A 21,472-nucleotide genomic window follows, 5' to 3' on the forward strand; every position below is an offset into this window, starting at 1 on the left:
ATACCTCAAAGAGGTCAGCTGAAGCAAATCCGAAGACTTTGAGGGTCGTTTTCAGCATGCTTTCTTTAGGAAGGTAATTGTCTGGATCAAATATAAGATTTCCTTCGATTTTGGCTGAGACCAGGTCAAGGGATGGAAGAGAAATTAATTTGGAAAACTGATAGCTCTGGGAGAATTTCTTGAAATCCATGATAGTTGGAAGCTGAGATTTTTTCAGAGCTTCTTCCACTAAGCTTTTCAAGCTAGACAAAAAGAAGGAGAGTATTTTGAGCTGACATACATCATGTTACTCTCTCATTCCCAAGTCAATGTGGATTTCCAATCGCTACCAAACTCTTTGGGTTTTATTTGCCCCCAAAGCTTGGCTCAGATCTGCTGCACTTTCACACAGATGTTGGTTCCAGAAGAAAGAACAGCCTTAAAGGGCAGGCAGTGGCTAAATCAGAATTGAGGTTTGGAGTTTCAGCCCCTTGCAGCAGATGCATGAAAATGACTTTACTTACTCCTGGACATACAGATCTTCTGAGTTTAAGATGTTGGCGATGTGGGAAGCCACAAAATTCTTCACTTGCTCATTCTGTTCCCGAGGAAGAAGTTGGGTGATCTTGCTAATATCCGACTGGGAAGGACTCCCCATTAGCATGAGATAGGCAGCCAGCCGCTTATCCCCTGGAGAGGTGTCATCGAGGAAAGTCTGAAGAAGGACTTCCCGGACCTGTAGTCCAAAGATGAGACTGTCATCACTGTCAGAACATGCAACATGTCTGGTAAACATGCCTGATCTTATTTTGCAAGTGGAATTTCTCTCTATTAATTCTTCAAATGCTGTTACTGAACCTTCTTCACCCAGAGCAACCAGCTCTAGGAAGGGTTCTCAGAAGACACATATCAAATGCATGTTGAGGGGCTTCCCTGGTGGTCAGTGGTTAAGACTGTCTTCCAATGCAGGGGGTGTGGATTCGATCCCTGGTTGGGCAGCTGAGGTTCCCAAATGCTTCGTGGCCAAAAAACCAAAACATAAAACTGAAGCAATATTGTAACAAATTCAATAAAGACTTTAGAAATGGTCCACATCAAAAAGAATTTAAAAAATCTGCATGCTGAATTCAATTGCATTAAAATATACAAATCATGGCCAAGTTATGACTTGTTGGAGATCTGCCACTAACTGAAGATAAAGATGTTTTAACATAAATTATTTCAATATGAGGGTTAATGTGAGAAGGAATCAGGAGAATTTGATGCTAATAAGTAAGTCAGGTTGTCTGCAAAGCTGTGGAATCACCATCACCACCTTTGGGGGCCAGTTTGACTCTCTTAGTCTAGGGAAACAGGGGGAAAAAAATCAGACATGTTTTCCAAAGATGGGAGTGATGGTCAGTCTGGTGAGAGGACAGCAGGTAGTGAAAAAAATCACACTTCGCCTGCTGAAGTAGCAGGAAGGCCAACTATTTTTCTCATGTCTGCATATGGCTAGGCAGTCAGTTGTTTAGTTGGTAAGTCATGTCTGACTCTCTTGTAACCCCATTGACTGTACCTTGCTAGGCTCCTCTGAAAATGGGATTTTCCAGAAAAGAAAGGGTGCAGTGGGTTGCCATTTCCGTTTCCAGGGGACCTTTCCCACCCAGGGATCAAACCTGTGTCTCCTACATTGGCAGGAATATTCTTTAGCACTGAGCCATCTGGAAGCCCCAGGCAGTCAATAGGTGTATTGAAATTTGCAATTAAAGAGCCGTAGAATAAAGTCAGTAGAATGGTGAGATTTAGAATCTCATTCCAAATCTTTGTCAGTCTGAATCAACTCGTCATTTTCGGCCCTCTTCTGTGGCCCTTACCTCATCACTAAGCTCCATTTTCCGCAGGGCCTGGATGGCAGCCTTCTGAATCACCAGGGATGGCTGTTCACTTCTGATACATTTCAGGACTGAAGATGTAAGTTTTGGGGTTAGTTGCTCCATGGTTTTACCAATATTTCCTATGACCTACATTGAAAATAAACAAGAGAGAATCAGGGCTCAGAAGGTGCAGTGAGGGGCAGACAGAAAAAGTGTGTCTGAAATGATGCCTATTATACAAAACCAACAAACAAAAAACTGAAAATACCCTCAGAATCAGGTAGGTGAGATCTTCGTTCCCAGTGCAGTCATTGCCAATCTGTTCTGACAGGTAATCAGCAATTTCCAGCAGGTCCTGTGTCCACGTAGGGTTTGTCTTATGATAGCTACAGAAGAAGAGTTAGGATTCAGCAAGCATAGCCAGGCTTATCTTAAAATATACACTGATGTTCGCTGATCTCTCATTTTAAGTCATTACTCTCAAAATTGACCATTAGACAAACGAAAGGGTAAGCATCAGAATTTGCAAGTGGAGGGAGGGTACAAACAACACTGACATGCGGGGTCTTCCTTTGCTCCTACGAGGAGAACCAGTGGAAAACTCACTTGTTGATCATGTGACTCAGAGCATAAAACGTGAGCCGGCTCTGCTGCACTCTTGCGGTGTTAAAGACCTCCCGCAGCCTCTCGGCCGAGGGCTCTGGGATCAAGGCCACCAGGTAGGTCACAGCATCTATCAGAAGGGGGTTGGCTCTCTCATTTTTCAGCCACTGGAGGATGTGAGTGTAGCACTGGGGCTGTCCACACTGAATCAAGGCTTGTAAAGTGATGGGGCTGAGAAGAAAAGGGCAGAGAAAGAAAGATCACCTTCTAGGCAGCTAAAACCTCCTTGGCCCCCAGGGTTCCCTCTGTCAGGAATTCCCTTATTCAAGATCCAAATCCAACCATCTTCCAAAATCTAACTCAGATCCCTAGAGAATAGAGAAGCCTTCCCCATAAGTAGCATCCACTGGAGAAGCACCATGGAGCAAAGTCCGAAGAAGGACCCCCTGGACTCAACACCCAGAGAGGACTGTTACCCTTTGGTCAGAAGATGGAACATGCCACATAAACACTCGCCCAGTCCCTTCTCTGACCTTCACAGCACTAAGACGGCACTGAAGTAAAGAGAAGTCACGGTATTATTTTGTTTGCTTGAGTTCTCTCTCCTCTAGCCTACAGGCTTCCAGAAAACACAGACTTCTTATCCTCTCTCACTTCCCAGGGTACTCATAGAACAAGGGATTAAAGATACCCATCAAAATGTGGGAAAGATTTCCCTCCTATCTCAACATGTAAATATTTATCTACCTTGAATGCAATGTACGTGTGTGTGTTACCCATGGAACTCGAGACACCTTAGCTGACATTTCTCTATCGAGCAAACATTTACTGACTGACTCAATTGATTAAATGGGTTGAAATTTCAATGGTTCCTGAGATTCTCTGGCTGAGGTCTCAGCCAGCTCCCATGGGCTCATAATCTATGAAGGTTTGAGTTGTGACTGCTCAAGAAATACCTGGACACCTCGATCAGCTTTGGCAAGAGGGAGGTGACTGCCTCACTGCTGAGGCCTCGCAGCTCGGTCACTAGTTTATGGAAGAGGTTGGCTCTCTGGGCATTCTGCTCAGAGACGTGCAGTTTCTGCAGCTCCTGGAGCGTCTTCACAATGGCCTCAGCGTGCTTTGGAGGTGACGTGGACCTGGTGCTCTCAAAGGCAAGACCCACTGCCTCAGTACCTGGAAGGAGGAGCGTGTCAGAGGGATTCCAGCTTACCCCTGCATCTCAGCCTCATCTTTCTTCTAGAAGCTGGAGATCCAGGAGGGGTCAGCAAGAGGAGGGTGGAGAAAAGAAGCCTCTCTTGTTCTGTTCTTAGTGCCTGTTTTGTGACTGGCTCTGGGCTAGGGGTCTGACTTCAGTGTTTCCCTAACTTGCCACTCTCTCCTTGTGATTAGCGTGAATATTGTGCACACCTGCTGTTGCTTCAGTCCTGTCTGACTCTTTGCAACCCCATAGACCGTAGCCTGCCAGGCTCCCTTATCCATGGGATTCTCCAGGCAAGAATACTGGAGTGAGTGCCATGGCCTTCTCCAGGGGATCTTCCCAACCCAGGGATGGAACCTGAGGCTCTTACATCTCCTGCACTGGCAGCCAGGTTCTTTACCACGAGCACCACTTGGGAAGTTCAGCGTTAATATTATTCCTCAATTTAAAGATAAGGGAACTAAGACCCAGAGGTGAGCCACTTACTGTGCCCAAGAGCTTAAAGCACATGCTGCTACCACCTGACATCACAGGTGGCTGAGAATGAGGTAGGGCACACGACTCATTGACATAAAGATAGGTGCAGCGCTGAGGTTGGACTAGAGGTTTCTCTAGTTCCCTTCAGCTCTAAAGACTGATTCCTGACCTTTCCCATTTGCCCTGCCTCGCTCAGGCCTGGCTGTCCAATTTACCAAAGGTGGACTTGGGAGGCCAGTTTCCTATTTCCAATATTATCCTATTTCCAGGGAGTGCTAGGAGAACTCTCCCCTTTCCTTTATCCCATTGCCACCTGACATTCTGAAATGAACAGGCTTTCTCAGTAGAACGGCCCATGGCCAGAAGCCCAGAGCCCAGGACTCTCACAGGGCCCAGCAAGGAGCTAAGCCATGGTAGGTACCTCATGGGCAGGTTTCCCAACCCTGGCAACCATGTGTACATCACACCTTACCTTCCTCAAAGAAGCGGCTGTTGATCTTAGGTGTGTCTTCAAGTTTCAAAGTCTGTGTGACCTGTGCCATCATCCCGTATTTGTTCCTGGCAACACAGGAATGACAGCATGTCGCGGATGGCCAGGCTCCCCGTAGCATCCTCTGCTCTTCATGTTGAATGTCTCCCCTAACTCCGCTCCTCCCCAAATCCTGCTCCCCTTTCAAACCATACTTATTTATATCCAGCTGTCCTTGACCGCCTGTGAACAGCAACAGCTCCTTCTGGTCATGCTGGCTGTCCTTCCATCAGAAGGACCCCTATACCTTATACTCTCCACCATTCCAGAGTGCCCAGAGGGAATGAACTAACACTAAGCTCCAAAATTCTTTTGTGATCTTCCATAGTTCAGTGCCAAGAATATAGATAGCAGTTACTCAGTCAACACTAGTTGACTGACCAGTTTTCAAAATGGATATGTAAGTCTCTAGGCCAATTCCAAAATCTTCTGTAAAGCCTTTCTAACCCGATCAGCTAGTAATGGTTCCAGTTTTTCCTGATCTCGAGCCCTTAAAGCCTGGATCTCAGATATCTTTTGTTGGTTTTGAATTGTTCCTCATGCCTAAGTCTTTCCTACCAAACGGCCTATTAGCTTGAGACAGGAGGATAGAAATACATTCTGCTTTGTACCTTTTCATACCTCCTCCCAGGCACAGCCTAGCTTGCAACAGGGCACCGAGAAGCATTCAGCTCTTAATGGCCCCATAAATAAGGAATCGGGGCTACAGCCAGGGACCTACTTGTAGGAGAAGGGCAGGAATAGGTGTTGCTCATTGCAGATGGCTTCTGACACGTGCTTCCTCCTTGGGTCCAGGGTGTACCGGCAGGACTGGCTGCTGCCAATCAGTGTTGACAAGGGGCGGGTCTGTGAATGGGATCAGGGGAAAAGCATTTTCATCAGGCCCTGGGGCTTGAACCTGAGTCTTCTCCCATGTGTATTTCCCTTCAGGGAAGAAAATGGGGGAACAGGGGTTCTGTACCACTAGATAAACTCAGCGAGAGAAGAGAGCTTCATACTTGACTTTTAGTCAAGGGGATGAAAACCCAAAAGCTGAGTCCAGCTGTAGACTTTTCTTATTTCACTCCAGGAGACTTCTGATCTGTACAAAGTATTTATAACCTGGAATCCAGCACATGGGGCTTCCTAGGTGGCACTAGTAGTAAAGAACCTGCTTGCCAATGAAGGAAACACAATGAAACATGTGTTTGATTGTTCCCTGGATTGGGGAGATCCCCTGGAGAAGGGCATGGCAACCCATGCCAGTATTCTTGCCTGGAGAATCCCATGGACAGAGGAGCCTGGCAGGCTACAGTCCATGGGGTCGCAAAAAGTCGGACACGACTGAAGCGACTTAGCATGCATGCATGCATCTGACATGACTCCCTGTCCTGCCACACACGAACACTTGACACCTGTTCCTACTGCTCCTTATGTTTTCTCTGCCTGGAATTTTTTCTCTGGAATCCCTTCTAGCTCTAACATTCCATAATGTTAATAATGAAGAGGCTGCTGCCAGTGTGCATAGCAATGCTGATGTGAACTTACCATGCCTCTAATCAAAGCGAGTGGGCTAACTCCCGTGCTAATGGGCTGGAAGTGATCACACTTCCTCAGATTTCTTTCAATGGATATTTCTGTTGCCACGTTTCCCTTCTTCGTTTTAACAGTAAAGTCTGTGGAGCAGTTTCCATACACGGTATCCTAGGGCAGCAGGAGATACAACAAGTGTACTCAACACAGGGAACCATCTTTAGGTGCTTGGGGTGGGGCTGGGAAAGAAGCCTGTAAGAAAAGCCTGTAAGAAAGAAGTCTGTAAGAAAAGAAAAGAAAAGAAAAGCTTTCTCCCAGATCTCCCATGGATCTGGGAGAAAGCTTCGTCCTCTTGGACAGAACGTGGGTGCGGTTGGTTCCTGGGCAGCCAGGGTGGGCGTGAGAAAACCTCTTAAGGGTGGTCCTGGCTCTTTGGCATGTACTCCAATCCGTTTTGTGTTGTATATGTCTTGGTTCTCCCCCCAGATCCTGAGACCTCCCGGTGTAGGGGCCCCTGCAGAATGCAGCAGTATCTGCTCCCCGGGGAGTGCAGCACAGAGCTCAGAACGTAGTAAGGGCTCAAAAGTGTTCACGGGACTGAACTAAACTGAACGTGTCCTCAGAGCAAAACCTGGGATTCTTAAAAGAGGCTAGCAAATAGTCAGTTATTTTCTGTGTTTAAAATGCACACAGGGGACTTCGTTGGTGGTCCAGTGGTTAAGACTCTGCTTTCCAATGCAAGGAGCACAGTCCCTGGTCGGGGAACTAAGATCCCACATGTTGCAGAGTGTGGCCAGAAATTACACACACACACACACACACACACACACACACACACACACACACACATACACACACACACACAAAGAGAGGCCTTACTGTGCTCTACCTTGTGGAAACATAACAAAATCAAACAGAGGGTAGGATGGTCAGGACTCCTCAGAAACTGCTGTAAAATTAGATCTAACCTGCTCAGGCTGTGTGGGCTGGGCCCTCAGTGAGCCCAGAGATCAGGGGAGCTCTGAGCAACGTGCTTCACACCAATACAGGGCCTCCTGTGTAACTAGCCACGCAGCTGAGTCAACGATCCAGTTGATGTATAAGTGGAACCCAGCTCCACTATGTGAGGAGGAGTTCAAAGGATCACTGTTATCAGCTTTTTAAATTCTCACCAGAAATAACACTTGCTTAGCCTTTTCCGTTTCTGGGGGAAGCAGGAGGGCAGAGATGATGCCTCTCTTGATGTTGAGGATGTGTTTAGGCTCTTCTTTCTCTGGGTAAAGTAGAACTTGCTTGCCTTCAGGAACAGCCAGCTTGAGGTCATACCTGGTGCAGAGAGAGTATGGTTACCAGGGGTTCCTTCTCCACCGTGAGCCATAGGCTAGGTGGCTTTGCAGCCTCCTTTTTACATCATTTTTTGATAAATATCAGCACATATACATATATTTTCAAAAAAGTATACAAGTATGTGTATGCTTCTGGTATTCTTTCTTTTTCTTTCTTTTCTTTTTTATTTTTTTGCTTTGCTTGGCTCACCCAGTCCCTCTCTCTCCCCATATGAGTCTCTGCAGTCACTCTCCCCACACAACACCCCACTGGGCCTTCCATTCATATCTCCACACTCACATGATCTTATACAGAAGCATGGGAGTGAAAACACCTTCATAGAAATAGTTTGTCATTGCTGGTTTTATCCAAATGGCATGGCATCATGCATACTTGTCTTTATCTTGTTCTTCTCATTTAATTCTACTCCATGAAAATCCTTGAGTCATCTGGCAGCACCCTAACAGATTCTCTTTACAAAGCTGCGTAACAGTCCACTCTGTGGTTATATATTCTTTATTCAGATCGTCTCCTATTTGATGGCATTCATCTTTTCTGTTCCTGGATGTTTAAATTTTTTTCCCCACCAACAACACTGATACAAACATTTTTATGCATCTATCTTCACATGTCACTACTTTTCTTTTTAGCTATGTCAAAGGCTCCAAGTATTTTCCATTATATTTACTAAGTTGACTAAAGGCACTCCTTTGCAGCAGCAATGTGTGAGGGTATGCTTTGCCTCACAGGCTTGCCATCAATAGGTACTATTGCTGTTTAAAGTTTCTGTAGTCTTATGGGTATAAGTGAGTATAACGTGATAAATATCTTGTTGCATTAATTTCATCTCCTGACCACCAGCGAGCTGGAGCTTCTTTCCATACATTTGTTGGACATTCCTTCACTTTCATATGATCTCAGGCTATGGTTAAAGCCTGAGTCAACTCTGATCATAGGGACCTTTCTTTGGGGACTTCCCTAGGGAATTTCAGAGAGCCTGGCACCCCCTGCTCTAGCTGAGTCAGAAGAAAGAAAAAGAGATGAGGGTTGCTTCCCACAGCCCTATATCCTCTCAGAAAATTCCAGACACTGTGACACAGGCTCACAGGAGAGCCTCAAGGTGGCCAAAAGCAGGAGTCTCTTTTGTTTGGAGGAGGGTAAGGACCAAAGCAGACTTCCCTGGTGGCTCAGATGGTAAAGAATCTGCCTGCAATATGGGAGGCCCTGTTCTCTGGGTTGGGAAGATCCCCTGGAGAAGGGAATGGCTACCCATTCTAGTATTCTTGCCCGGAGAATTCCATGGATAGAGGAGCCTGAAGGGCTATAGTCCACGGGGTTTTAAGTCGAACATGACTGAGCAACTAACAGACCAGAGAGCAACTCCTACTCCCTTCCATCACTGCGGCCCCACTCCCTCTGATGCTTCCAAGTCTTGGATGCAATAAGAGGCGCTGGTAAGAGACAGAAGCACCAGGGCCTATTTTGGCTTCCGAGTCTAATGTTTAACAAATTGAAAGACAGGCAGGGAAGGAGTGTCCATTGTTACCAAATCAACAACCCCATGACTGTATTTGCACACACTTAGGACAGTACAAGGGCTTTGCTGATGGTTCAGATGGAAAAGAATCTGCCTGCAATGCAGGCGACACTGCAAACTGTGATCTGGAGATGAGGCAGGGGTGATGTTCAAAAAAATCTAACAACCAGCACACTGTGAACACTGATCAGTCAGAAGCACTGCCAGCTGTAAGCAACAGGAAAGGTCTGGTCAGTGTGCACTGGCAGGACGCTGGCCCTGGAGGGGGACCCGCTCAGGCCGAGGCTCTCCCCGGACCCCCTGAAGCTAGTGTTCTCTGCTGAGCCGAGCCGTGTTTGGTCACAGCAAGTCCTGCCCGGACCCTCTCTGAGGACCACCAGGCACAGTCTTGTTTCATTCTTTAAACATGAATTCACTTGTTTAAACAAACCATCTCAGCTTTATTGTCTCAAAGAGTGCGAGATCTTTTAGAACCATATTTAAATGATAATTAGGGAAACTTCAGTAGGGGAGGGTAGAGACTGCTTCCCTCTTTTTGATTGTTGTGAAAACTCAGCAATTTCCTGTTCTATGGTGAATAGAGTACAAATACTTGTACTCACATATGTGCCCAACAATAAACGCATGCTCATGTCTCCCTTGGACACACACACACACTCGTGTGAAACACATGCCATGATGCCCGGAGCTCAGAAATTTGAACGCACAGGCCTACGTCTTACTTGGACATGGCAGCAGCAAACTCCTCAGAGTTCTTGGTCTTCTTCAGCAAGGCCTTGCCCTCAGGATCGAGGCCATACACCTCTTTCAGGGTGCAGTGACTCGTCTTCAGGATGAAGTTGCAGAGTTGGGGGACCTCCAGCTCCACCTGAGAAGACAGGGTACATTAAGACTCTCCACCAAGAACACAACACTCCTCCCCAGCTCAGGGATTTCTGACCTTTCCCATGTTCCGCGGGACACCATACTTCTGAAGTTTTCCCCTTTGTATGCAAAGGATGATAACTTTTAATTGGTTCTAAATGTACTCCCTTTAGTTATAAAGAGGTACAACTGGCTGGAAGAAATGCAGCTGAGGAGTGAGGGTTTGGAAGAAAACCAGGAGGCAGGAGGAGGGCTATCATTAGTTTCGACAGCAAATGCTTCCTTAATGTCAGTGGAAAAACCAAAAATCCAAGACCGTGTGTATCTATCAGGGCCTATTCCAAGCTTCACGTACAGCTGAAGTTGAAATAGTTCCCTCTGTGTTATCCAGCGTGGTTTAAAGAACTTTCTGCAGTGCTGGAGATGTTCTGTTTTCTCGCTATCTAGTATAGGAGCCACTAGGTATGGGGGCCAACAGGGCATTCGAAATACAGTTAGTGTGACTAAGAAACTGAATTTTTACTTTTATTCAATTGATTTTTATTTATTTAAACCTTTTTATTTTATATGTGAATACAGCCGAGTAACAACTTTTATTCAATTTAAATAGTCGCATGTGACTAATGGCTACTTACCTGACAGCACAGATGCTGGTGCCTGAAAACTAAGAGGGCGGCCCAGTTTGACTTCTCTTTCCCACAGGAGCCCCAATAGCTGCCCTTAGATCTGTTCCGCAGAACATGGATACGAGTACAGTCTGTCTCAACAACTGGTGAAGTTTTATTTGAGAACAAACTGCACGTTTAAAATTTTCTGTTCTGTTTGTTTTTAGTAGTAGATCCTATTTCAGTTAGATGATAAAAGCCACACTCCAGAATGCTTTCCTGGGATGCTCACCCATTGGACATCTCTTGAAATGTTAACTCTATTAGTCTGCACAATTTTGACATTGTAGATCACATATTTTAATTACATCTTGGAAAGAAAAGTGAAAGCGAAAGTGAAGTCGCTCAGTCATGTCTAACTCCTTGCAACTTCATGGACTACCAGGCTTCTCTGTCCATGGGATTTTCTAGGCAAAAGTACCGGAGTGGACTGCCATTTCCATCTCTAGGGGATCTTCTTGACCCAGGGATGGAACCCGGGTCTCCCATACTGCAGGCAGAGGCTTAACCCTCTGAGCCACCAGGGAATGGAAGCTAATAGCAAAATAAACCTGGTAGGTAAAAATATTGTTTCTGTGGCAGACAACTTAAAATTTTTTTTTTTTTTTAACGTGAACCATTTCTAAAGTCTTCATTGAATCTGTTGCAATATCGCTTCTGTTTTATGTTTTGGTTTTTTGGCGTCTAGTCATGTGGGATCTTGGCCACCCCAAACAGGGATTGAATCCACAACTTCCCGCATTGGAAGGTGAGGCCTTAACCCCTGGACCAGCAGGGAAGTCTCTGTAGCAGAGAGCTTCTCAGCAAAGAAGCTGACTGGCAAACTGAGGGCCAGTCCAGCACTTAGAGGTTATGACGGTCCTGGCGCAAGCCGGGTTTGCTCAGCCCTGGGCTCCAGGGTCCTCCAGTGGCCTTCCCTCTCCCCTCGTACCTTGCAGTTGATCTTAGTGGAGCTTCTTGAATCAGCAGTCCCAGGGACACCACTGGAACTCTCAGCCTCATAGTTATAGACGTATTTCCTGAGGTGCTTGAATCGCGTTGCATCTTCTACAATGAGGAGAAATCCATCAGCTACATGGCAGAAATAACTCGCCCAAGGATACTCCATCCTGGGCATAGAGGGACAGTGGCACAGATAATGAAAAACAGTAATTAAACTCCAATTATTTTCAATTAATTTTGCCTTACACTTAATTTTTCTTTATAGATTTAACTTCTCTGTTACGACAGTGCTGAGGCTAATATTTAAATTAACTTGTATTCCTTGAATATATAATCTGAGGCACAAGGCAGGGAGTGTCAAGTGATGAGGCTCAGACAGTCTACAGGAAAGACTCCTTGGAAAATTAAGAGTGACAGAATAAAGCAAATATATCTTTCACTGACTTTTCAGAATGAAAATACTCTAACTCTATGGCTCTTTTTAGATTCTACCAAATATCTGAGGCAAAGTTCACTAAGCGTCAAGGATATCTGGCTGACTTAAGAAACCCCCAAGAAGGAATTTCTGGAGGTTTCCGCTGTGCTTGAGAGAAATTTCCTGAACAATTTGAGAGAAAGAACATCTGGGTCCCGAGTCCAGATGCAGTGATGCCAGATGCCCACGAGATGGCAGTGCTGCCCCATCAGAAGTTAGCATCCCGTTGTCTCTGGAGAAAACAGGGTACCACTGCAAGGCCGGCTCTTTGACCCCTAGGGGTCAGGTAAATACAAATCCCAGGGTGAGCATCTACAAAGGTTAAAGTCAGCATTTCTTCACCCTCTTGTGCTTCAGATTAATGATTAGTCCCTGACAAACAGTCTCTTTAAAGTGCCCATGGATCAACAGGTCCCTTCCCCACCCTATCCCCAGGCTGAACGTTTGGGACAGAGGGCAAGGGTGGGTAAAAGAGCTGAGATCCCCTCGCAGGGGCAGAGGCTCCAGGAACTGGTTTCTTGGGGTCAGAGCGGTGTACACCAATTACAGCATCACGGTGTTTCAGTGATCCGAGGTGCAGAGGGAGGGGTCGGGGGTCGAGGGTTGAGGGGTGGGGTGGGGCGCCCTTCTCAGCTCAGGGGGAAATGCCTTACTTGGACAACTGGGGCTGACATTTTCCAGCACTTCATCTCCTGTAAGAAAGGGAGAAAGGCAACTGTAGGTTTTCCCTTTCTTCCAGCTGGGGCCTAGGGTCTGGCCAGGAGGACCACTGCTTTAACCTCTAGCAGGGAAGAAGGCTTTGAAGAATCCTCCGTCCCTCCCATCACCTCCCCTACTCCCACCCTGAGTCTAGAGGAGCCCCTCGCAGCTGGTCCTGTGCCCCTGTCCTTCCATCCTCGGGCTGCCCTCCCTCTGTCCCAGGACCAAGCTGCCCCAGCCACCACTCCGGCCCTGGCTTTGGGGCCCCTGGTCCCCCACCCCCAGCCCTGCACCCTGGCGGCTGGGTGGCCTCACTCACTGGCCTGGGTGCTGGCGGCATCCAGGAACAGCAGCAGCAGCAGCAGCAGCACCGCGGGCCTCGGGGCGCCCATGGCCAACCTGGGCGGTGTCTCCCTGCCGCCTGCTGTCTGGGCCTGGCCTCGGCGCTGCTCGCTGGCTCCGGGGGACGGGCGCCCACAGGCAGCCCCACACCCACACTTGCACCTGCAGTGGGAATGGACGGCCGGCGCCTGGGGCTCTATTTATACGAGGCCTGAGGCCGCCTGCCCAGGGCCCCAGCTGAAGGAGCACCGGGCAAATTGCACAAGGTCCAAAGGGCAGCGACCGGGGCCTGTTTGCTTTTCCGCACCAGGCCGGGCTCTGAGCCCTGAGAAGGGGCCGGCGAGGGGGCTCAGCCCAGACTCCTCCAGGGCCACTGGGGCCTGGCCTCTCCCCTGGCTTGTCCGCAGGGGTCTCAGAGCCCGAGGGGCCTGCTCTGACCCAGGAAGACGACCGAGCGCAGGATGAAGCCTACCCCTGCTCCATGCACGGACTCTGTAGCCACTGGATGGCTAGTCCTTCCCAGCGTCTAGGTGGAGACCTTCCTCCGACCCCCACTTCCTTCCTACCTGGGTGGACTTTGAGGTTGCCTGGGGGCCTCTAACCCAGATCAGTACCCAAGGCTCTGGGTCGCCTGCCCTAGACTCAGTTCATCTGGAGGAAGCAGAGAGAGAAGAGAAGGAGAGAGGGGTCTGGAGAGGGACTGACCCCCCTCTCGACCTGAGGGACCACATCTCTGTCAAAGCAGAAATCCAGGGGCCGGAATCCTGTGGAAGCCCCAGTGAGGAGGGGCCTTTGGAAAAGGCCAGCTTCCTCCCTCTTCTCCTCTGCCCACGCCAAAGGTCCAATTTCTTTTTGGGAAGTTGAGGGGAGGAGGCTTTTCTCTGCATGAACTGCCTTTGGGTTTCCTCAGGAACAGGGGAGGCCAGTGAGGAGAAGTGAAGTAGTGGGTGGATGCAGAATATTTCTCCTAACACATCCCAGAACCTTCTCCACGAATCGGTCCCTTCCTCTCTAGGTCCTGTCCATGTCCCACAGGAAACTTTGACCAAGGCTCTCCTCCCACTTTTCCTTGCCTTGTCAGAGGCAATCAGGCACAGCATAAGTATTTCAGCATCTTACTGATGTCTTGAGCTTCCCAGGTGGGCCAGTGGTAAATAATCTGCCTGCCAATGCAGGAGACAAGGGTTTGATCCCTGGGTTGGGAAGATCCTGTGGAGGAAAAAATGGCAACCCACTCCAGCCTTCTTGCCTGGGAAATCCCACAGACAGCGGAGCCTGACAGTCCATGGGATGGCAAAGAGGTGGACACAAACGAGTGACTGAGCCTACACACTCATACACTGATGTCTTACTGACCCAGAAACAATCATAAAGGGTGATGGATGGGGTGGTTTTGTGATGGGATGGATGAATGTCTGAGACTGGCCATGTCTACAAGGCACCTGCAATCTGACTGGGGAGAGAAGCCGCGTAGACGGGAGACAGATGGTAAGCAATGCAGGCAGGCTGCAAGCAAAGCTCAAGGATGTAGACCCGCTGGAGGAGAGCCAAGGGAGGAGTCGGGGGTGGGCAACAAGCAATGAAGTGAGACTATAGACTGAAGGGGACACGGAGCACCCAAGGTGCAAGTCAGTATATGTTGTTACAATCTGTTATTTATGAGATGCATCCAGAGGTAGCGAACCACATGTGAAGTCTTTTAAATTTTCTGGTGCTAAGACTGACAGTTCCAGAAGGGTCATGTTCTGAAACAGTTCAGTTCAGTCGCTAAGTTGTGTCCAACTTTTTGCGACCTCATGGACTGTAGCATGCCAGGCTTCCCTGTCCTTTACCATCTTCTGGAGTTTGCTTAAACTCATGTCCATTGAGTCGGTGATGTCATCCAACCATCTCATTCTGTGTCAACCCCTCTGTCTTCAATCTTTCTCAGCATCAGGGTCTTTTCCAATGAGCCAACTCTTCACATCAGGTGGCCATAGTATTAGAGCTTCAGTGTCAGTCCTTTCAATGAATATTCTTGGAAGGGTTGATTTCCTTTAGGATTGACTGGTTTGATCTTGCAGTCCAAGGGACTCTCAAGAGTCTTCTCCAGCACGACAGTTCTGAAATAGTGTATGCTGCTGCTACTGCTAAGTCGCTTCAGTCGTGTCTGACTCTGTGTGACACCATAGATGGCAGCCTACCAGGCTCCCCCATCCCTGGGATTCTCCAGGCAAGAACACTGGAGTGGGTTGCCATTTCCTTCTCCATAGTGTATAAAGACCCCCATTTCCTCAAAGGACACTTGAAGGTTTGTCTTGTTCCCAGAACCTGGGCCTTTACATTTCTCCTCATTCATGTATTGTCCTTAGCTGGGAACTCTCTATGAGTAGCTAAACTCCCTTCAGTGATTAGCTTCTTTGTATCCAAGGTATATTCATATCGTTAAAAGTGGGTATTCCAAAGGCTTCAACCCAAAGCTGGTCATACCTACACCACTGAGTTGTACAAGATCTGGAAAAAAAACTGCCCCCAAACCCCATTTCTCTGAGTATTTTATTTGAACTATTTTATGTGGAGTGTCGCTCCACAGGAGGAGCTGCTGTCAGAATTTCAGGAAATGGTCCTGCTCCTACACATTTTTACTTTAAGGAGAATGGGCAAACATATGTAGGTACAAGGAAACCAAAAGGAGATGGTTAACTTCAGTTTATGAACACAAGTCCAGGCTTCCTCTGCTGGATGACAAATGAAGCCACTGTCTTATAGTGTGTCAGTGGAAAACATTAATAAGTCTTGGAGATTAACGTACAGCATTATGAATGTGGTTAATAGTACTGCTTTGCATATTTGCAAGTTGCTAAGAGAACAGATGGGACTTCCCAGGTGGCTCCCCAGGTGGTAATGAACCCTTCTGCCAGTGCAGGAGACATAGGAGATGCGTATTCAATCCCTGGGTCCGGAAGATCCTCTGGAGGAGGGCAGGGCAACCCATTCCAATATTCTTGCCTGGAACATCCCATAGACAGAGGGCCCTGGAGGACTACATTCCTTAGGGTCGCAAAAAGTCAGACATGACTGAAATGACTTAGCACACAAAAGAGTAGATTATAAAAGGATCACAAGAAAAGAAAAAAAAATTTGGTAATTGTGTACAGTGTTGGAGGCTGACGTTTTGTGATCATTTTGCAATGTGTACAAACACTGGATTACTCCATTAGAAAAGGTAGAGAACATAATTTTTATGATTTGAGACTAAATAAATGAATCTGCTGACTTGGATACAGGAAAACTCTGTGGGTTGTTTCTATGCCCTGAGTTGACTGTCACCGTCTCTAAAGGAAAAACCCTAAGACTTGGAAGCATTGGGCTCAGCTTCTGTTTCTTTCCCCGATTTTCTCTGTAAAGTCACCTCAGTTCTGGGCTTCAGCCAGCAGTACCCATGCTCTGACAGGGTCAGGGACACAAGCACTACAGAGGGAGGGTTGACTGTTGAGTTGATTTGGGTACACTCCCCAGTGGCTCAGAGGTTAAAGTGTCTGCTTGCAATGCCGGAGACCTGGGTTCGATCCCCTGGAGAAGGAAATAGCAACCCACTCTCATATTCTTGCCTGGAGAGTCCCATGTACGGAGGAGCTTGGTTGGGCTACAGTCCAGGGGTCACAAAGAGTCGGACACGACTGAGCGATTTCACTTTCACTTTTCACAGGAATACTGTAAGGATTAATATGAAGACTTTTCTGAAATTACTAAATCCATTTAGACCTTATGTAAAACACTATTTCATTTTTTAAAAATTACTTATTTATTTTTGGCTGTGCTGGGTCACATTGCTGTGCAGGCTTTTCCCTAGTTGCATGAGTGGGGGCTGTTCTCTAGTTGCAGTGTATGGGCTTCTTGTTGCAGTGGCTTCTCTTGCTGCAGAGCCCAGGCTTCGGTAGCTGCAGCATGTAGGCTCAGTAGTGGCTCACTGACTCTGGAGCACAGACTCAATAGTTATGGTGCACAGGCTTAGGTGCTCCAATGGCATGTGGGATCGTCCTGGACCAGGGATCAAACCTGTGTCTCCTGCATTGGCAGGCAGATTCTTTACCACTGAGTCACCAGGGAAGCCCATAAAACACTATTTTAAAATACAGCATTATCTGTGACCATAGCTATCACTCTTCATCTCTTTAAGTAGAACATTTCTCCGTTTGCTCTCCTAAACATGAAGTTTCAAAGGACAGCAAGCTGTTTTCACAGACATCAAATGGTGTCAGGAGTCAGACAATCTTCTAGTATAAGCTATTCACTGAATGGAGAAAACCCAGGTCCTGCGAGGTCAGTTGATGTAAAGGAAAGCGGTGTGTGTGTTAGAGTCAAGAAGACCTGGGATTGAGTCCTATCTGGGTTTCTTGTGGGGTTTGTAACCTTGGCTAAGTGACTTCACTTTCCCAAGTCTCTGTTTAGTCATCCCTAGAACAGGATTAAAAATATACACCTCCCTCAGAGGAATCTTTGTGAGAATTAAGTGAAACAATTATGTAAATGATTGCATTGATAGCAGGATGTCCCGCGAAAGGCGACAATACATGGTAAATTATCATTTAATATGTGTGTGCATTGGAGTGGAAATATATTTGGAGGGTACCTACTGAGCTAGCTAACCACAGCAGATATAGAGACCGAAATAAATAGAACAAAAACAGGGAATCAGGCTAAGGAGAGAGAGCAGAAACAAAACAGGGCATCCTTGAGGGCGATGTACAGCAGACACAGAGCGCCTGTTGGTCACTGATGATTCCTAACTTCTCTGGGGACCTGAAATCACTGTCTTTTCTGGAGTGAACAGAGTTCTTCCTCTAGCAAGCAGACGACTGAGTGACTAGGATAGACACACATTCTGAAGTTGTGGAGATTAATCTCAGCTGGCAGCTATGATTTGCCAGTTTGTGAAGGCAAAGTCCCATTGGGTGAACCATTGGTCTGAGTAATCACAGAGCGCAGGGTCCCCATTAGAAAGCCATCTGATGAATGGAATTTCAAGGAATTAGATAATGCTGAATATCCCAGTTACAGTCTTCAGAAACGAAACTATGCATTCTGTTTATCTGCAGGTGACCAGAAGGGTCCTGGTCAAGTTCAGGGACCTATAGGAACTATTCAAGGCCCCTCGGCAGCCCACTATCCTGAGTTCAGCATAGTTTATATACTGAAATGTGTTCAGTATATATTTGCTGAAAACAAATGAATGAATTTCTGACATTCGGTTTTACCTCTGTTGCTTCCAGGACATTCAGGGACAGTGACCATGATGTTAAATATATCTTTTCAGGGACATAAAACAAGGAAATACAATCTGATACAAATTATTCCCAGCTATACTGTTCAAATAACTCATCTGGCAAATAGGGACCAGAATTGACAATGATTAATTGGCTCATTTCTTTTCTGCCTATGACAGCATTATAATTGCTAAATGATGCCCAGGAGCTGAAAGTAAACTTCAAGAATTATAGATGGAGGGATTTCCCTGGTGGTCCAGTGGTTAAGAATCTGTCTGCCAATGCAGGGGATATGGGATCAATCCCTGGTCTGGGAAGATCCCACATGCCACAGGGGATGAACCCACATGCTACAGCTGCTGAAGGTCGAAACCATAGAATTTATGCTCTGCAACGAGAAGCTGCAGTAATGAGAGATGAGTGCACCACAATACAGAGTAGCCCCTGCTCGTCACAATTAGAGGAAGCCCACACAGAAATGAAGACTCAGTGCAACCAAAAATAACAAATAAATAGATCAATTGAAGAAAAAGAATTGTAGATGGGGCCATTCCCAGTATGGTCTGTGCCTGCTGATAACAGAGTGCAGCCACACATATACACAAACACATACAGAAATGATAAATGTCAAGGAACAACAACAACAAAAAACAATGCTAAATGGTGTAAGTGAAAGATGGTGGGAAGGGCCAGCATCAGTCAGATGAAGACATGACTGATGGATGATTCATTTCTGGTGAAGAGGTGAAAAGAAACCTTCCTACTCAGTTATTCTGCTATCCAAGAGATAAGGTCAGACTGTTGAGCAGCAGTGCTTACCGAGGAGAAAAGTCTGAAGTCAGCATGGTTCAGCGTGCGGTCAGGTCGTATGGGTGTGTAGCTATCCCTTCCATGACCGTGCAGATCTCAGCCCTCCACCCTGCCAGGGCAGCTCCAGCCCCACCTACTTCCAGGAGCTTTTCTCTGGCTCCCATTGTTAGACCTCCTGGCTTCTGATCCTGGTCTCTCAAGGGTCAGTTTCTTTATAGGGCAACAGTTCCTAAAGGACCTCCATACAGACATCCTGTTGCCCTGAATCTGTATTTGTCTCTGGTGATATTATTTAATTTTTTATGTGTTTACATATTATCTTGCCAACTGGAGAGATAAGCTTGGAGGACAGGACTGTGTGTTGTTTTCACCTTTGTATTTCTTTTCCCTCTCCCTTGCCAGCACCTCACAGAGGGCCAGGCAGGTAGGGCCAGTAAACCCTGTGACTGTTATGTGAGATGGTCCTTGTGAGACAGGTTTTTTTTCTTTTAATTTTTCCATACCTACAACTCAATTTTACTCTTGGGTGCTGCTGTATATGCTTATATGTTAATTTATTGGGTTGGCCAAAAAGTTCATTTGGATTTTTCCATAAGAAACCCGAACAAATTTTTTGACCAACCCAACTGAATGAGTGGTAGATCTGAATCAGCATTAGATAGGCAGGATCTCAGAGCCGGGATCATGGGACAGTCTCAGACTGAGTATTGTCCCTCACCTGTGAGATGAGTAAACACGATTAGGTGACCTTTTAAACTCATTGCAGCTCTGACTACTTGATTCTGTGGACACTTTGGAACTTAAGGAAAACAACCTACAAATGATCCTGGGTTCCGACCTCACTGTGATGAGGAACTGGGGCTGAGGATTTGGAATCACTGAGCAGGATGTATTTCCAGGAGACCTGAACTCGTACTGTGCAAGAAACTCTTCATCTGTTTTAAACAGATTTCCAAATAAGGAGAGGTCCTGCCCTCCTGGGGGTAGTGGGGGCTCTTAGGAAGTCCTTCCTCACGTATAATTTTAGGCTTCATCCTTGCCTTTTATTTTTTTAAAAATTTTGACTACACTGGGTCTTCATTGCAGTGCATGGGCTTCTCTCGTCGTGGTGTTTGGGTTCAGTATTTGCAGTGCATGGGCTTAGTTGCTTAGCAGCATGTGGGATCTTAGTTCCAAAACCAGGGATCAAACTGACATCCCCTGCATTGGAAGGCAGATTCTTAATCACCGGACCACCAGGGAAGTCACTTGTCCTCTTTAGATATACCTTAGTTTTTCCTTTGAAAGGCTTTTTGCTGGCTTTGGTCAGCTGCTCTTTACTGATTTTTTTTTTTTTAAGTTTTGTGTTCTCACAGGACCAAGGTTTAAAACATGTTACCCTCAAAGAGCTGACCAGCACTAATGATAAAGAAATGGCTGGATAGCTAAACTAATCCCACCTCCCCCACCCACACAACTGCAGGTTCTCGTCAAGTATTCAGGGAGCCTGAATGCACATCACAGGTAATGAAAAGAAAGAAAAAGCTAAAGTGTAGGGTCTACACAGCAGGCTACAGTGGTCCAGTGTGGGTCTCTGAGGTCCAGGAGGAGGTGGGTCTTGAGTAGATCTTGGATGATGGACAGGATTTGGGTTCCTTGACTGTGGGGTACCACTGAAAGTACAAGGGCTAGAAGCTGAGTCTCTGATGTGGCTGACAGTCTGTAACCCAGCCAGCCAGCTGAGTTCATGGAGAAGGCTGGGGAAAAGTGGGATGCGAATCAGGACGGAGCACAGGGCACTGTGCCCGGGACACAGACAGCTGGCTGGCTAATTCAATCTTTGATTTAACTGTGAGTTACTGTATAAATGGAACACTATATGTTTGTCATTAAAAACGGTACTTATGGCGTTAAGTGGGGCTTCCTTGGTGGCTCAGATGGTAAAGAATCTGCCTGCAATGCAGGAGACCCTGGTTTGATCCCTGGATCAGAAAGATCCCCTGGAGAAGGAATGGCTACCCACTCCAGAATTCCTGCCTGGAGAATGCCATGGACAGAGGAGCCTGTTGGGCTTCGGTCCATGAGGTCGCAAAGAGTGAGACACAATTGAGTCACTTTCACTTCACATGGCATTAAACCTCTAGCTAATGAGAACGCAATGATTATATTGGGCTGGATTCTCCTTGTCCACAGCTGTGAAGGGAAATGGAAGAACAGGGATTCCTAGAGTGTAAAGGCACAGAATATATTAGAGGGTGACTCCAGACAATATTGTTACTCTATAGATAGAGAAACTGAGGTCTTGACAGCCTGAGGTTCTTTTTTGTTTTTCTTTGGTCTTTTTTTTTTTTTTTTCCAGACAAGGGCAAAGATGGGGTAAGAACTTGGATCTCCTAATTTATAATCTAGAATATTCATTATTCTCTAACT

At 46.7% G+C, this 21,472-nt stretch overlaps 1 protein-coding gene across 1 annotated transcript in view; it reads right to left on the reverse strand.

The window, feature by feature from the left end:
• The window catches only part of APOB (apolipoprotein B), a 39,604-nt gene extending 26,422 nt beyond the window's left edge, over positions 1 to 13,182 (reverse strand). The window contains exons 1-14 of the mRNA XM_027966544.2: positions 12,985 to 13,182; positions 12,620 to 12,658; positions 11,481 to 11,596; positions 9,743 to 9,888; positions 7,330 to 7,483; positions 6,173 to 6,328; positions 5,367 to 5,491; positions 4,589 to 4,674; positions 3,395 to 3,614; positions 2,442 to 2,669; positions 2,104 to 2,221; positions 1,836 to 1,982; positions 504 to 715; positions 5 to 242 (exon numbers count right to left, since the gene is read on the reverse strand). Of these exons, the coding sequence (XP_027822345.2) occupies positions 5 to 242; positions 504 to 715; positions 1,836 to 1,982; positions 2,104 to 2,221; positions 2,442 to 2,669; positions 3,395 to 3,614; positions 4,589 to 4,674; positions 5,367 to 5,491; positions 6,173 to 6,328; positions 7,330 to 7,483; positions 9,743 to 9,888; positions 11,481 to 11,596; positions 12,620 to 12,658; positions 12,985 to 13,057 (2,058 nt within the window). The 5' untranslated portion in view covers positions 13,058 to 13,182. The remainder of the gene's footprint in view (positions 1 to 4; positions 243 to 503; positions 716 to 1,835; positions 1,983 to 2,103; positions 2,222 to 2,441; positions 2,670 to 3,394; positions 3,615 to 4,588; positions 4,675 to 5,366; positions 5,492 to 6,172; positions 6,329 to 7,329; positions 7,484 to 9,742; positions 9,889 to 11,480; positions 11,597 to 12,619; positions 12,659 to 12,984) is intronic.
• Positions 13,183 to 21,472: the final 8,290 nt, after the last annotated feature.

The sequence above is a fragment of the Ovis aries genome, chromosome 3 (genome assembly GCF_016772045.2).
Source record: "Ovis aries strain OAR_USU_Benz2616 breed Rambouillet chromosome 3, ARS-UI_Ramb_v3.0, whole genome shotgun sequence".
NCBI lineage: Eukaryota > Metazoa > Chordata > Mammalia > Artiodactyla > Bovidae > Ovis > Ovis aries.